The sequence below is a fragment of the Cololabis saira genome, chromosome 1, assembly GCF_033807715.1.
Source record: "Cololabis saira isolate AMF1-May2022 chromosome 1, fColSai1.1, whole genome shotgun sequence".
Taxonomy (NCBI): domain Eukaryota; kingdom Metazoa; phylum Chordata; class Actinopteri; order Beloniformes; family Belonidae; genus Cololabis; species Cololabis saira.
The window spans coordinates 3,914,298-3,930,567 of NC_084587.1; the positions used below are offsets into that span (position 1 = coordinate 3,914,298).

The 16,270-nt window shown below is 39.4% G+C and overlaps 2 protein-coding genes across 5 annotated transcripts in view; one reads left to right on the forward strand and one right to left on the reverse strand.

Moving 5' to 3' along the window:
• LOC133449824 (peroxisomal acyl-coenzyme A oxidase 1-like) overlaps nucleotides 1–3,785 on the reverse strand; it is a 32,482-nt gene extending 28,697 nt beyond the window's left edge. For all 3 annotated transcript variants that reach the window (XM_061728797.1, XM_061728805.1, XM_061728812.1), the window contains exon 1: nucleotides 3,564–3,785. In XM_061728797.1, the coding sequence (XP_061584781.1) occupies nucleotides 3,564–3,672 (109 nt within the window). In that variant the 5' untranslated portion in view covers nucleotides 3,673–3,785. The remainder of the gene's footprint in view (nucleotides 1–3,563) is intronic.
• On the forward strand, nucleotides 3,580–16,259 carry LOC133450329 (CST complex subunit TEN1-like). 2 transcript variants are annotated; one of them, XM_061728906.1, is made up of 4 exons: nucleotides 3,580–3,957; nucleotides 5,836–6,725; nucleotides 7,234–7,330; nucleotides 8,317–8,836. In XM_061728906.1, exons 2-4 carry the CDS (start codon nucleotides 5,971–5,973, stop codon nucleotides 8,785–8,787), a joined length of 1,323 nt encoding a protein of 440 aa, XP_061584890.1. In that variant the 5' UTR covers nucleotides 3,580–3,957; nucleotides 5,836–5,970; the 3' UTR covers nucleotides 8,788–8,836. The 2 variants fall into 2 exon arrangements, with proteins under 2 accessions (XP_061584890.1, XP_061584976.1); XM_061728992.1 differs by lacking the exons at nucleotides 5,836–6,725; nucleotides 7,234–7,330; nucleotides 8,317–8,836 and adding exons at nucleotides 10,187–10,344; nucleotides 15,841–16,259 and having other exon boundaries at nucleotides 3,698–3,957.
• Nucleotides 16,260–16,270: the final 11 nt, after the last annotated feature.

Sequence of the window (16,270 nt, forward strand, 5' to 3'; positions counted from 1 at the left end):
TCGATCTTTAGACATATGAATCGATTTTTAGGAATTAACGAGAATCGATTGAGAATCGGAAAATACATTTTTTCAACACAGGCCTAGTGGTGTCGTGTCTAAATAATCCCCTTTTTTTCAATCCACAGACCCGTTTTCCAGACATCCTGGTCTTTGTCTGATGTCCTGGTGGGATCAAACTGCTGCTGCTGGATTCCTGCAGGTTCACGTCCAGCAGTTTGTTTGTGCGTCATATTCTCAGATAATCTGAGACGTCTTTGATAAACTTGACGTCTGCCCTCGAGCTGAACCCGTCATGAAGGCCGGACGTGCATTAGCAGTAGATTTAAATGTCCTGCCCTTTCCTGGACATCTGATTCCCTGGTTTCTAATTATTCTGGGTCTCCTTTGATGCTTTATCATAAAAATAACAACCCTTTCTGTTGATTTAAGGTTTAAATAAAGTATTCAGTAACCTTGTGAACCTGAACTAGAATGAATCCTAAATATGTCAAACATCTGTATAAAACAGTCTCCTTAAAGAATAAAATCTGTTCTTAGGGAGTTCAAACTAAACTCATCTTGTTGTCAACAATATGTGCTTTAATTTAGTCTCGATGGACAATAATGATAATATAAAATCCTTTTTTATTTTATCAAAGTCTTTTTTAGTTTCAAATATATATAACAAACAAAAGATAAAACCACTCGTACATGAAACAATCAAATCTAGTTCCCCCTCCCTCAAGTACTGGACCTTCAGTAGATTTACATACAGCCAGACAAAACAAAACACAAACATACAAATAAGGTAAACACATTTGGTTACCCAGATATTTTAGTAGCTGCCGTGCTTCTACAAAGGAAATAAACGGCTGCCAAATGGCATAACATTTTCCGGTGGATCCTCTTACAGTATGTTGCAGCTGTTAAGTTGAAGTTATTACTTTTGTATATTAGTTAACTTAGTTTTAGTCTTAAGTTTTATAGTGTTTATTCTGCTTATGATTTTGCTAAGAATGTTTATATTATTGTTTTTTGTTTTTTATGTCTCCGGAGGGCGTGTTGTGTGCGTCAGGAGGATTTAGGGGTCAGGTGATTCCGCGGCGCGGCGTGAAAAACCTAAATGTTTGGTTACGAGGGTGGTGGTTGTCTACAGTTTTTTGACCACGTTATTTAAGTTTTTGTTGCCATGAAAGACTTTTTCGTTTGCTTTTGGATGTCGTAACAATTTAGAAAATATTTTGGAACAAGTTGAAACGTAAAAATAAAAATTATGATTTTTTAAAAGGCTTGGCGACCTAAAGTTTTATGAACGTGAGTGAAGCGGACCGACCCCTTCTACACCACGGCTTTTAAAAATGAAAAGGCCGATACACAGTACATCTCATTTTTTTCTAAATGAACGTGACTCATAACCTCTCTGATCCATTGACCACATGTTGGGGCGAGAGCATCCTTTAATTTCAACAAAATAAGCCTCCTAGCAGGTTCAGATGGTGCCCAGAGAAAGAAGCCTCCACCAGATCTACACCGAGAGTGAATCAGAGGAGACGGCTGCACCGTCACCCCACATATTCCAGAGAATGTCTCAAAGATAAGACTCCAAAAACTGTCCAGCTCGGGACACGACCAGAACAGCAATGTGGCAGGAGCTTGTCTGCATCGATCACATGTAGGGCCAATAATATCCATCTTGACTTTAGACAATCTATTCTTGGTCCAATCAATACCATTAAAACATATTTTAAACTAAACCACAGCATGTCTGAGGCATATTGGGGAAGAGTACATTCGCTGTATAATTGATTGTCATATTTCTTCTGGAATCATTTCATCTAGGTCTGTTTCCCACTTGATTTGTTTATTTGTATTAAGCAATGTATAGACTCTGCCCATTACTTGTTTTATATTAACTTTAGATTTTAAAATTGTTTCTAGTATTGGGAAGAGATCCATAAACACATAGAGAATATATTTTGTGTAAATATTCCCTTCAAATATGAAGCGATGTATTTGGGTGATATACAGTTTGATAACTGGAATACAGATGATAAAAAATTGCTCTGTATTCTGTTGGCAGCAAGTAAGAAATCTGTCACAAGAAGACGGTTTAAAGTAGAATCACCCACTATTGAAGAATGGATTGATACTGTCCGCGAAATTTACATTATGGAAAAGTTGTAATTTTCCCTCAGAATACAAAAAGAAAAGTTATATCGGCTTTGGTCTTGGACTGATTACATGAAGCTGTAAGATCTGATTTCATTTGAATCTGTGTTTTTTGTGATGACCTGCTCTCTACACATGATACCACTCTAATACTGGACTGTATTTATTTTTCATCTTGCGAAGCTGTGACGATAAAGAGAAAAGGGCTCCCCCAGTTCTGTAGTTCATGTTACACAAACTTATTTAAAATCTGGAAAAACATCATGATCAAAGACACCTAAACCTTTTTTTTTGGATCCACCTTTCCCAATTGCAATTGCCCCTCGGGGATAAATAAAGTTTTTCTGAATCAATTTCATTGGGATCAGGTGGTTGAACTTTAGAGGAAGACATTGCAATGGTCCAAGGAGTGAATGTAATACTGTATATAGAAACAATTGCTTTTTCAAATAAACAGAAAATAAAAAAAATTGTTTCTAGCAGAGATACAGGACTCAAGGGGAAGTGGTCATAATTAGAAGCCACAAAAACTCCAAGCTGTAAATACCTGTAGAAATGTGATTTATGAGAAGATTATATTTATTTTCTGGCTGTATAAAAGAGGCAAACCTATTCTCGATGTAGAGGTCAGATATTCCACCTACAGGACCGTCTCAGAAAATTAGAATATTGTGATAAAGTTCTTTATTTTCTGTAATGCAATTAAAAAAACAAAAATGTCATACATTCTGGATTCATTACAAATCAAATATTATAAATATTGCAAGATTAAGATTCCCAGAAGTCTAATTTTTTGAGATAGGATATTTGAGTTTTCTTAAGCTGTAAGCCATGATCAGCAATATTAAAATAATAAAAGGCTTGCAATATTTCAGTGAATTTGTAATGAATCCAGAATGTATGACATTTTTGTTTTTGTAATTGCATTACAGAAAATCACAATATTTTAATTTTCTGAGACAGTCCTGTATTCCAGACACCCAAAGCTTCGTCCATCCTTGATGGAACAGGATTTGTTGATAATGGTGCAGCATGTGAAAGGTCAGTGAGATTAAAGGTCCTTCTGAATTGGTTCCAGGTTTTTAATTGAATGGATAACAATATAATCAATTTTTTTACTTCAAAAGGCTGAACATCATTTCCCCACTAGACAATTGCACATTCATTTACAAAGGAACAAGGAAGGTGATCACTATTTATTTATTTATTTAAAAATGTACAACAGGTTGACAGGTAAAACAGAAGCCGAATTCATCTTTGAGACCTAATGAGTCATTGTAGTATATTAAACTTAAGAAATGCGCGTTAGATCAGGCCAAATGATGTTTATCTTCTTAAATTATGCAAGCAGGACCCGGAACCTTGTACCGCGACCCGCTGTTTCCCAACGGGGGTCGGCGCTCCAAACTCACCGATTTCTCGTCTTCTTTTGGTCTTTTCCGGCGACCCGTCCAAGATGTGGGTCATCTTTTCGATGTCAAACGTGGCATTCTCCCGCTCTCTCTTTATATCGGCATTCATGGCTGGACGAAGCCGCTGAAAACCACCATGTATTTATGGAAATAAAAAGATAAACTGTGACGCTTGAAGTTCAACCTGGCAGCTTCCCGGTGGCCTCGTCACTGCGCAGGCGCGAGGGGGCGGGGCCAGCCGGGAACACGTGACCGGGGCCAGCCGGGAACACGTGACCGGGGCCCCCGGACCACGTGGTCGGAGCGGGACCATGCTGCCATCGGCCGCAGCCTTCCTGCTGCCGTGGGAGGTGGACGCGGCGAGGGAAGGACGGTCGCTCAGGACCTTTGGCAGGTGGGAGTTACCTCACTCCTAGTTAGGCTGCTGCTCTTACACAAAATAATACCAAAAGTGCAAAAAGAAGAGGACAATTTATCCTTTTTAAAGATGGAAATAACTATAGTTGCATTACTACCGGCTCTATGCTGTCTGTACTGTTAGTGCCTGTGATTAAAGACAAAACTGGAAAAATCTCCAGCATAGATAACTACAGGCCTATTGCTCTAGCTAGTATAATTTGTAAAGTGTTAGAAATAATTATTTTAGACAGACTTACAGTACGTTTACATGCAGCAAAGAGATCAGATTTCTGATCGTATCAGATAACGACATGCAGAAGACCGGATCACTTGTCTGAGTTTACATGCTGTTCAGAGATCGGATAAATGGCCATAGCATGCATGACTCCGTGGCGCTGTAACCATGGTAACCATAGACATATATAAAGGCTAGATGACTCGTCCGCGCTGCTGCGACGTCATCACACGGCGGCCATCTTGCCACAGGAGAGACGCTCACTCATAACATTGTGTTTAATGGTGCCTGTACTGCAAAACAACCTTAACTTGCTCAATTCTCAACAGATTTTCAAACAGTTTGGTTTTTTATGAACGTCAGAGATGTAGTTATGACACTGCATACTTGTGAATAATTATAAACATTGAAAAACGTACTTTTATATGAAAATAACCAGAAACAGATAGCTATGACATGGTATTTATATTAAATCAATATTTCTATAGTATTCTTAGTAATATTTATATTTATATTATATAATATATTATTTTAAATTATATATTATAACATATATACATATATTATTACCTAATAACATGTTTATATATTATTACATTATGATGTATTTATATCATGACATTATAACGTGTGTATAAATACATGTTATAATGTAATAATATATATATATATATATATATATATATTTTATAATGTAATAATATATATATATATATATATATATATTATAATGTAATAATATATATATATATATATATATATATATATATATATATATATATATATATATAGTTATAATGTAAATATAAATATTACTAAGAATACTATAGAAATATTGATTTAATATAAATACCATGTCATAGCTATCGGTTTCTGGTTATTTTCATCTAAAAGTACGTTTTTCAATGTTTATAATTAGTATGCAGTGTCATAACTACATCTCTGACGTTCATAACAAACCAAACTGTTTGAAAATCTGTCTAGAATTGAGCAAGTTAAGGTTGTTTAAGCAGTACATGCTCCATTAAACACAATGTTATGAGTGAGCGAGTCTCCTATGGCAAGATGGCCGCCGTGTGACGACGTCGCTCTGCATTGGAAGCAGCGCGGACGAGTCATCTAGCCTTTATATATGTCTGGTAACCATTTCAACAAGAGCCACCTCCAGTTGACCTCCACCAAAGATCCTCTATACAGAAGATAGCGCATTAGCGCAGTACTGTTACTGCCAATGGTATGAAATGGTATACACTTCCTGTCTCCTAAGTGTCCTCTTCTACCCACATCGTTTTGGAACATACAACACTAGATCCAGTACAACTTTCTTCCAAAAAGACTTAAATAATAAAAATAACAGTATTATTAAGCAAAGAAGCAAGTTTTATTTTAGCTTTAAACTTAATTTTATACGATGGGAAAACAATGAGAGCCAAATCTGGCGAGAGTGTGTTGCTCAGACAGAGACAGGTCTCAAACAAAGTTCATTTTCTCCTAATCTGTCGGTCTGAAAATTGCCATTTTGGTGTCAGAATGTTCAGAAGGTTTGTGGCTTTTGAAAAATGGGTCCCATATTTACTTAGGTTACTATGGGGCGAAGGAATTGGTAATAATCTGTGCTCACGTTCACTTTTCCCATAGGACTCAATAGACTCAGGACTGTCTCCTAAAGGGGCGTGGCAGTCACGTGACACAGATACAGGAAAACGAACCGTAGTGGGCTGTCTCGTTTATTGAACGTCTCTGCCTCCACTTAACGACAACAAAGAAAGAAAGATGGCGTTCGACGACCTGGACCAGGCTACAGCAACGTACATTTCCTGCATTATGTACCTGTTAGTTGTGACTATGAAAAGAACAACGGATCTTTTGGCTGCAGTGATGACGGAAGAACGACGCCGGCGGCAAATAATACGTCAAGGGGCCATAGAGAGCATGAATTTGTTGATGAACGCTGGAGCGTCTCTGCTTGAAAAGTCTCTGCTTGAAAGCACGTCTCAGCGTTCATGCTGGATGCGGGTCAGGAGCAAAGATTGGTGGGAGCGAGTGGTGTTAAAGGAGTTTAGCGACAAGGAGTGGAAAGAGAACTTCCGAATGACCCGCAGAACCTTCGACAAGTTGTGTGGCTTGATGTCACGAGTGATGAAACCCGAGGACGTGACCGTTCGGGCACCGGTGCCGCTTCAGATGAGGGTTGCGATTGTCCTTTACAAGCTGGCCAGTTCTTCTGAGTACAGGGTTGTGGCAAACCAGTTCGGCGTGCACAAGTCGACTGTGAAAAAGTTTGTGTACATTTTTTGCAAAGGCATGGTGTCATCGGTCATCCAAAACTTCATCACGGTTCCCACTGCAGAGGAAGCCGTCGCTATAGCGCGCCGGTTCGAGCTAAAGTTCAACATCCCCCAGATAATCGGCTGCATCGGCGGCACACACATTCCTGTTTTACCACCGAGTGACGGCTACAAGGACTTCATCAATCGAAAAGGATGGACTTCCTACGTCCTCCAGGCTGTGGTGGACGACACGTACCGGTGAGCATGGGCCAACACATTTCCTCTTAACCCTTAAATATTGTGCAGGATCTAATTTGAACCATTTTTTACAGTCGAGAGAAGAAAACACACACCTCAAAAGAGAAATGTAAAAGATTTGTCTTCATGTGACCAAGTACAGGACTGTCTCAGAAAATTAGAATATTGTGATTTTCTATAATGCATGATTTGTAATGAATCCAGAATATATGACATTTTTGTTTTTTTAATTGCATTACAGAAAATAAAGAACTTTATCACAATATTAAAATTTTCTGAGACAGTCCTGTATACACAAATGGAAATATTTCAACTTTTGTGCAACTAATACACATTTTGTTGCTTGTTTGAATCATATTTATTCCAAAATTAATTCTGACTATTAATGGTGGTGAGGGGATACTGTGAAATGCTATAATATGCACCGTTTTTGAGCGTTAAAGAACGTTTTGCCACCCGCTGTGCAGTCTGAGCATCATGAACTTAATGCTGCTATTTTGTGTTTTAGGTTTTGGAACATAAACTGCAAACTGCCTGGAAGTGCCGACGACGCAGACGTTCTCAGGCAGTCGGCGTTGTTCAGCCACGCACATCAGCTACCTAAGGTAAGTCGTCCTGTACCAGGGGTCGGCAACCCAAAATGTTGAAAGAGCCGTATTGGACCAAAAACGCAAAAAACAAATATGTCTGGAGCCGCAAAAAATGAAGTCTTTTATAAGCCTTAGAATGAAGACAACACATGCTGCATGTTTCTATATTAGTTATAACTGGGGGAAGATTTTTTTTTTTCATTATGCACTTCAAGAAAAAAGTCGAAATGTCGAGAAAAAAGTCAAAATATCGGGATTAATGTTGAAGTACAATGTCGAGAAAAATGTTGAGAAAAAAGTCGAAATGTCGAGAAAAAAGTCGAAATGTCGAGAAAAAAGTCAAAATGTCGGGATTAATGTTGAAGTACAATGTCGAGAAAAAAGTTGAAATGTTGAGAAAAAAGTTGAAATGTTGAGAAAAAAGTTGAAATGTCGAGAAAAAAAGTCAAAATGTCGGGATTAATGTTGAAGTACAATCTCGAGAAAAATGTTGAGAAAAAAGTCAAAATTTCGAGAAAAAAGTCAAAATATCGGTATTAATGTTGAAGTACAATGTCGAGAAAAAAGTTGAAATGTTGAGAAAAAAGTTGAAATGTTGAGAAAAAAGTTGAAATGTCGAGAAAAAAGTCAAAATGTCGGGATTAATGTTGAAGTACAATCTCGAGAAAAATGTCGAGAAAAAAGTCAAAATTTCGAGAAAAAAGTCAAAATATCGGTATTAATGTTGAAGTACAATCTCGAGAAAAAAGTCGAGAAAAAAGTCGAAATGTCGAGATTAATGTTGAAGTATAATCTCAAGAAAAAAGTCAAAATGCCATGAAAAAAGTCAAAATGTTGAGAAAAAAGTCAAATGTCGAGATTAAAAAGGAAGAAAAAAAAAGGATTATTACCTCTGCATATAATTCTTTCTGAGACCTTAATGTGCAAATCCCCGAGGAGACTACCATCAGATGCAACACACTCTGAAATTTGTTCTTCATTATTTTGTCTTTTTCACTCAGGGCCTAAGGGAAATCAACGGTGTTGCCGTCAGCCATTTTCTTGTGGGAGATCCAGGTTATCCTCTCATGGAGTGGCTGATCAAAGACTACACCCGTTCCCCATCCATCACCCCTGAGCAGGAGTCGTTTAACGTGTACTTAAGCTCTGCGAGGACCACTGTGCAGATCGCCTTTGGGAGACTGAAGTCACGCTGGCGAGTTCTGCTCAAGCGAAGTGATTTTCATTTTACCTTCACCCCTCATGTGATAGCTACGTGTTGTGCGTTGCATAACTTATGTGAAGATGAGGAGGACGGTGTGAACCCCTCCTGGACCGACGAGGCTGCTGCGTTAGAATCCAACCTACCACAACCTGGAGCCCGAGCCCACGACGACTCTGACACTGACGGGGGTCAGAAGATCAGGGAGCTGCTCACGGACTATCTGAGTACAAACTTCCCTCTGCACACACTTGTTGTAGCAGTTTCTTAGCTTCATCTTTTTTTCTGTACAGCACACTGTATCTTTCATGCCATGAATAAAGTCATTTCATTTGTAGTTGTGTTTCACTTTCTTTTTTTTTTACAAACAAAGAGCTAGATTTATTACATTTATTATGAAGAGATACAAATGATATACAGGACTGTCTCAGAAAATGTGAATATTGTGATTTTCTATAATGCAATTACAAAAACAAAAATGTCATACATTCTGGATTCATTACAAATCAACTGAAATATTGCAAGCCTTTTATTATTTTAATATTGCTGATCATGGCTTACAGCTTAAGAAAACTCAAATATCCTATCTCAAAAAATTTGAATATTCTGGGAATCTTAATCTAATAAAGTATTCATATCACTGACCCTTGAAGTCGTGGCGTAGCCAGGAAATAGATGGTGGTGTGCCAAACTTATTTTCAACAAACTGAAGGTTGCAATCCCACAAACATTCAGAAACATGATTCTTTTTCTATTTTAAAATTATTAAGAAAACAAAACATTCTCGTCAGGAGCATAATAACAAACACGTGTCTCTTAACAAGCAACAGACAGGCTGCACAGAATAACTAGGGCTCAAGAGTCGCATCATTTTGGCGAGCCTTTATGACATATGGATAGATGGATGGATGGATGGAATGATGCATAGAAAGATAGAAAGTTGGATTCATAGATAAATAGGACAGTCGCTGAAGACCTTTGGCAGGTGGGAGTTTCCTCACCGCTCGTTAGGCTGGGGCTCTTACACAAAATAATGCCGAAAGTGCAAATGTCTAGGACAATTTATCCTTATTTAAGAAGAAAATAACCATAGCTGCATTACTGACTCTTGAAGTTGTGGCGAAGCCAGGAAATAGATAGTGGGTGTGATGGATGGATGGATGGATAGATAGATGGATAGAAAGTTGGATAGATTTATTATATACTTTATAAATCCCGAGGGAAATTCAAATCATCGATCAAGATCATACTGATCTTATCTCTGTGCAACGCTGAGTAAAACAGCTTTGTACGCTTAGTAACTAAAACATAAAAGTCAGATCTATTCACACAAGTGACGTGCTCTCAAATAAATCAGTGACAAAGTAATAAAAAATAAAAACACTTTATACAGCACAGACCAAAAGTTTGGACACACTTCCCCATTTGTTTGAATGAGAAGGTGCGTCCAAACTTTTGGTCTGTGTATATGTGTTCTCACAAAAACATTGACCCATCAAGAGGAACATGGTGAAATATAAAATCGCCGCCGGAGTCTAAGACTGACTCAGCCTGACGGCAAGAGTTACAAACTGATTGATTGATTGAGTCGAACATGCACACCCATGGCTACGCTGTATTTGTAATTGTTTGTCTTTAATAGCAACGTAATAATTTGCTCCCGTCTGCAGACTGATCTCCTACCAAGCTGAGGGCTCCAGGGCCACACTCTCAGCCCATCACGCCTCCAGAGAACATCTCGTGCAGGTTCACACCCTGTTTGTGGAGCCTTTCAACCCCATCATCGGTGCCCAGTACCTGGTTCTGGGGGAGGTGGAGAAGTGTGAGGGTAAGAGGAGAACCGTCCGGACAGACCACCAATCAGATCAGATCAGGTCAGGTTGGATAAAAGCGTCTGCTGAATGACAGAAGTGGTGAATCAAAGCCTCTGACCCAACACAGCTGATCAAGAACGATATCTTAAACCTTCTTCTGCCCACGATCTTTAGCCCTTAAATGGAAACACAACAGACCCCCGTTCTTTAGAGTCAAAGATTATATTTATTACCAGCAACATATGCTGCAACATATCAAGAGCTTTTCTGTGTTGGGTCGGCAGTGAAGGAGACGGCTCTAGTCCAGGGGTCGGCAACCTAAAATGTTGAGCCATATTGGACCAAAAACACAAAAAACAAATATATCTGGAGCCGCAAAAAATGAAAAGTCTTGTATAAGCCTTAGAATGAAGGCAAATGGCGAAAGTCGAAATGTCAAGAAAAAAGTTGAAATGTCAAGAAAAAAGTTGAAATGTCGAGATTAATGTTGAAGTACAATCTCGATAAAAAAGTCAAAATGTCGAGAAAAAAGTCGAAATGTCGAGAAAAAATGTCGTAATTTTGAGATTAACGTCGAAGTACAATTTCGAGAAAAAAGTCGAAATGTCAAGAAAAAAGTCGAAATGTCGAGATTAAAAAGGAAAGGAAAAAGGAAGAAAAAAAGAGAAAAAGGAAAAAAAGAGGAAAAAAAAGGTCAAACATTTCTGAAAAAGCTCCAGGCGCCACTAGGGCGGCACTAAAGAGCCACACTCTAGAGCCGTGGGTTGCCGACCCCTGCTTTAGTATCATTTGCCAATCGTTGTATATTATAATGCAAATAATTTATTCTGTCCATGTTCTTATTCCGAGTAATCCACAAAAGCACCGACTCAAATCCACTGGATAATTGATCAGCTAGTTTCTACTATCAGAATGTGGCGTTGGCCCGGTCCAGGATGAGGACTCACCCACGGATATAATCTGTACGGGGGAGAGAAGACCTTGCACCAGAGCTAAATGCGTAGAAACCTTCAGTTTTCCATAAAATGTGTGAGTTCCACTAGTTCCACAGAGGAAATAACACGGAGGTTTCTCACAGTTGCATTGTTGGCCATCGCAGCATCTAATCCCTTCCTGAGGTGTTCGGGACCAAAAATAATAACCTTGTTTTTATCGGAATTTAGAAGCAAAAAGTTAGTGAACCTCCAGTCCTTGATGTCCCTAATACATGCCTGAAGATCGGGTGTCTATATGCGCAATTTTAACTCTCCAATTAGCAAAATACTGGATACAAACACATACAGACGTTGAAAACAAAAAATAAGTGCCTCGACTGCCTCAGGGCGGGGCCCCACGGCTGCTTGAGACCCGGTCGGATCGGTGATTTTTGTAACAAATTAATCAAACGAGCCTTTCAAAGAGGCATTAAACTCTTCCATTTTCTTTAGTTTTTTTTCTTTTTTCATCCCCTGATGGAAATTTCTTGAATCTGTCTCGTTCTCTCGACATTATGTGACAGTTTGTTCCAACTCCACCGTCTGGATCAGAGCAGCTTGTGTCTGCGCTTGGTCTGATCAGTTGTATTGAACAACAGACACGCGCATCATTGCACATATATTTATTGATATGCACAGACTAGTACACATTTAGGTCTGTAATGGAACGTGACTGTTGATATTTATAAGGGAAAGAAGGAAAAAAAAAAGAAAAAAAAAGGACCATAGCGCGAGGCCCCGTGCGGTCGCACGGTTCCACACCCCTTGCGGCGGCCCTGGCTGCATGTATAAACTGAACAAGATTGGCCCTAGCACTGAACCCTGCGGAACACCATAACAGACCCTTGACTGTTCTGAAGAAACCTCATGTACATGAACAAACTGGAACCTGTCAGATAGATATGATTTAAACCAACGTAGAGCTGTCCCTTTAATCCCAACAACATGCTCTAACCTGTACAGTAAAATGCTGATCTACAGTGTCAAAAGCAGCACTGAGGTCCAGTAGAACCAGTATGGACACTAATAATCTACTAATCCCTTACCTGAGGCCATAAGAAGGTAATTCGTGACTCGAACCAGTGCTGTTTTTGTGCTATGATGCATTTCCAACCCTGTCTAGTCACATAACTGGTTTGCAACTACCTTTTCCAGAATTTTAGATACAAATGGAAGGTTGGAAATTGGTCCATAAGGCCTATCGCCCCAGCAGGACTGGACCTGAGAGCAAATAGGACCAAAGTTACGGCCTCAGACCATTTCATTTTGGTCTCATCACAAATTTTAGCCGGTTGTTGTTTTTTTTTTTTGTTTTTTTTTTTTTTTTTTTTTTACTTTTTTCACAAATAACAGAACATTTCCCCCCTACACAGACAATCAAAAATTGCATATTAGGTCGACATTAATACAGACAGCAAGATTACTTATTAAGACAATTCCCCTTCTTTTACTACAACCCATTTCCATCAGTATCCAAATACAACACAACATCTCCCCATCTTTGGTCAAAAGTGTCCATTTTCATTTGTAGCCTTGCGGTCATCTGTTCCATGATGTATACCTGCTTCAGTCTCTGCTTCCACTGTGTTATTGTCGGTGATTTACTGTCCTTCCAATTCACAGTAATCATTTTCTTGGCAATCAGTAACCAAATCCGCAGTATATATATCTGTTCTGCGTTATACGTTTCCTTTGCTACAGCTCCCAACAAATACACTATAGGATCCAGAGGAACATTTACCTTGACAATATTTTTCATTTCTGCTTCGACATTTTTCCAAACCACTTGAATTATTGGACAGTCCCAAAAGATATGTGCGTAATCCCCAATTAGCCAGTTGTTGTTTAATGGTCTGATTGGCTCTTTCCACCAGACCCTGCGAAGTAAAACGAGTCCCACGTTCTGACCTGATGCCTTCAGGTTCAGCGTGCCCTGGTTCTAGGTAATATATTAACCAGTTTATGACCTCTTGGACTGCTTCACTGTTAGTGCCTTTTACCTCCACCCGCTGAGTGAATGTACCAACACGTACGAGTAAATATCTACTATCTTACTCTGATTTACTCCCGAGTCAGTGAAGTCAGTCCATACTTGATGCCAAGGTCTACTAGGCACTAGCATTGCTGCCATCCACAGTTTAGTGTTTCTCTAGGGTTCAATTTAGAGCAACTCTAACAAGTATTTACAAACTTACGTCCAGAAAGGATACCACCACTTTGTCCAATAGACTCAGTTATTGTTTTCTAGATTAATGCCCCTTTTACTGCCGTCCTCACACAGCGTCAGCAGAGCTTGGTGGAGGTTTCTTTATGTTTTATGGTCCCTTTTCCTACCTAGCAAATATTTCTTGAATGGCCATTCTTCCCATATTTACGGAGGCCATTTACAGACTAGTTTTTATCTTTTGTTCATACGCATTGTTTCCCAGTACTCCTGTCCCAGGACACGCCCTGAACATTTAATGATGCCTCTTTTGGTTTAGTCAGGACTTCTTCTTTTAGTCTGATCAATGGAGTCACACGTCTGACCGACTTGCCACTGCTTAGTTTTTATGACTACCAGCGTTTCATGACGGTACTAGGGATGGGCGGTATGGACTAAAAAATGTATCACGATAATTTCTGGCATTTATCCCGATAATGATAAAAATGACGATAAAAAAAAATACCAATTCAACTCCATCTTTGTAACTATAAATCTATCACCACATTCAGTCTTTGGAGCCAAAACACTGCTCTAAAAGATACTAAATACTAAACTACACCAATTACAATGAATTAATAAAAACCAATTAAATGAGTTACACCTGTACTGCAAAACTGGAATGACTCAGATCCTCCATGTTTGTTACACAAACACGTATCAACGGGAATCTTTCTTTCTTTCTTTCTTTCTTTCTTTCTTTCTTTCTTTCTTTCTTTCTTTCTTTCTTTCTTTCTTTCTTTCTTTCTTTCTTTCTTTCTTTCTTTCTTTCTTTCTTTCTTTCTTTCTTTCTTTCTTTCTTTCTTTCTTTCTTTCTTTCTTTCTTTCTTTCTTTCTTTCTTTCTTTCTTTCTTTCTTTCTTGCTTGCTTGCTTGCTTGCTTGCTTGCTTGCTTGCTTGCTTGCTTGCTTGCTTGCTTGCTTGCTTGCTTGCTTGCTTGCTTGCTTGCTTGCTTGCTCATTTCCTTCCTTCCTTCTTTCACATACGTTGTGCGTTGATTTAACGCAGAGCCGGGAATTTATCGTTTTTACTGCGAGATGACAAATTCTTACCTTGGGGACGGTTTATCGTGAACGGTAAAATATCGCCCATTCCTAGACGGTAGCTGAGGGTCGGAGCGTATATTGACCGGTAAATAGAGCCATGCTTCGTACCTCAGCTCTCTCTTCACCACAACAGACCAATCCAGAGTTATCCTTACTGCAGATACCACACTCATCTACCGGTTGGTTTCCCACCCCCACCCTTCCCTCCCTGGTGAACAAGTAAAACTAAAACTCCTCCACTCGAGCCAACTCCTCCAACCAAACTCAGGAAACGGTATCACTTAAGACAACCCTTGATCAGTCAGTGCCTTTACATGGGAAGTTTAATTCCTCTTTAATTCAGAATTAAAATAAAATCTGATTTAAAATGAGTAAAAATGACCATGTAAACACCTAATTCCAAATGAAAATGGCCATTCAGAATTAAACTTAATTCTGAAGTAAGTGTCTGGTTTATTCCGATTTTAAATCCAAATAGAATAATTCCGTGATCATGTATAAACTCACTCCTCTTTAAATTAATTCCGGTCTTTCTTTCTGCTCGTTCCCTCGCCCGTCTGTCTCCATGATCTTATATTCCTGCTGGGCTGGTTTTCCAAACAAAGTTTCAAGATGCAGCAGCAGTAAACGCTGGTCAAGAGCAGAGACCATTTATTTAATAAATAGAAATAATTAAAAGAACAGATGGAAACAGGAAACATCAAAATTGTGAGCTTTTCAAAGTTGTTTGTTTTTCTTCCGGTAGTTTAACTTCCGGTCCCCCCCCTATCCAATCAGAACCTTCCCAACCCCCAGACCTGGAGAGGAATTGGAGAAAGCCGATCAAACGTGTTTCCATGTAAACCTGTAAACCTCGGAATTACTATTTCCATGTAAACTCGAAGGAAAATAGTTTAATTCTGAATTATTTAATTCAGAATAATTAATTCCTCATTAAAAACATCATGTAACCGCGGCCACTGACACTAAAAGGGAAGGATTGAATATGGGAGCACTGGGAAACGGTCACGATCTCTGAGGACGACACATTTACTCTATTACAAGCACAAGGGGCTTCTGGGTAAAAAGAGCAGATGCTCTCAGTCCTAGTGCTCATTGGGCAAGTCAGAGGTGGCAGTATTATGATCTGGGGTTGATTCAGTTGGACGTATTAACTGAGGATAATTCACCCTCACAGGTTTGTTGGGCAGATATTTAAACTATTGTTTGATTGAATTTAAAATGCCAACATTAGTTTATACATGTAATCACTTGGATGTCGAAGAACACGTCTCCGTTTGTCCTGCAGGCGACAGAGTGGTGATCCGCGCTCGCGTCCTGAACTGCGTGGACGGAGTAAACCTGGCTCTTCTTCAGAAAGCCATCGCTGAGCAGAGGAAATACTTCAGTGAGAGGGAGGCCAAGGAGGCGGTCGCCACGGAAACCGGAGCTGCAACCTGACGGGGGCGTCGCCACGGAGACCAGAGCTGCAACCTGACGGGGGCGTCGCCACGGAAACCAGAGCTGCAACCTGACGGGGGCGTCGCCACGGAGACCGGAGCTGCAACCTGACGGGGGCGTCGTTCGTCTCGTTACCCATCATGCACCTGGGTGTTTGCTGTTGTCTGACTGTCTTACCTTCGTATTAAAGATGCTTTATTATGCTCATTACAGTTTCATCCATTTTGACATTCATCCATCCACCCGTCCATTAATCCAGAAATCCATCCATCCATATA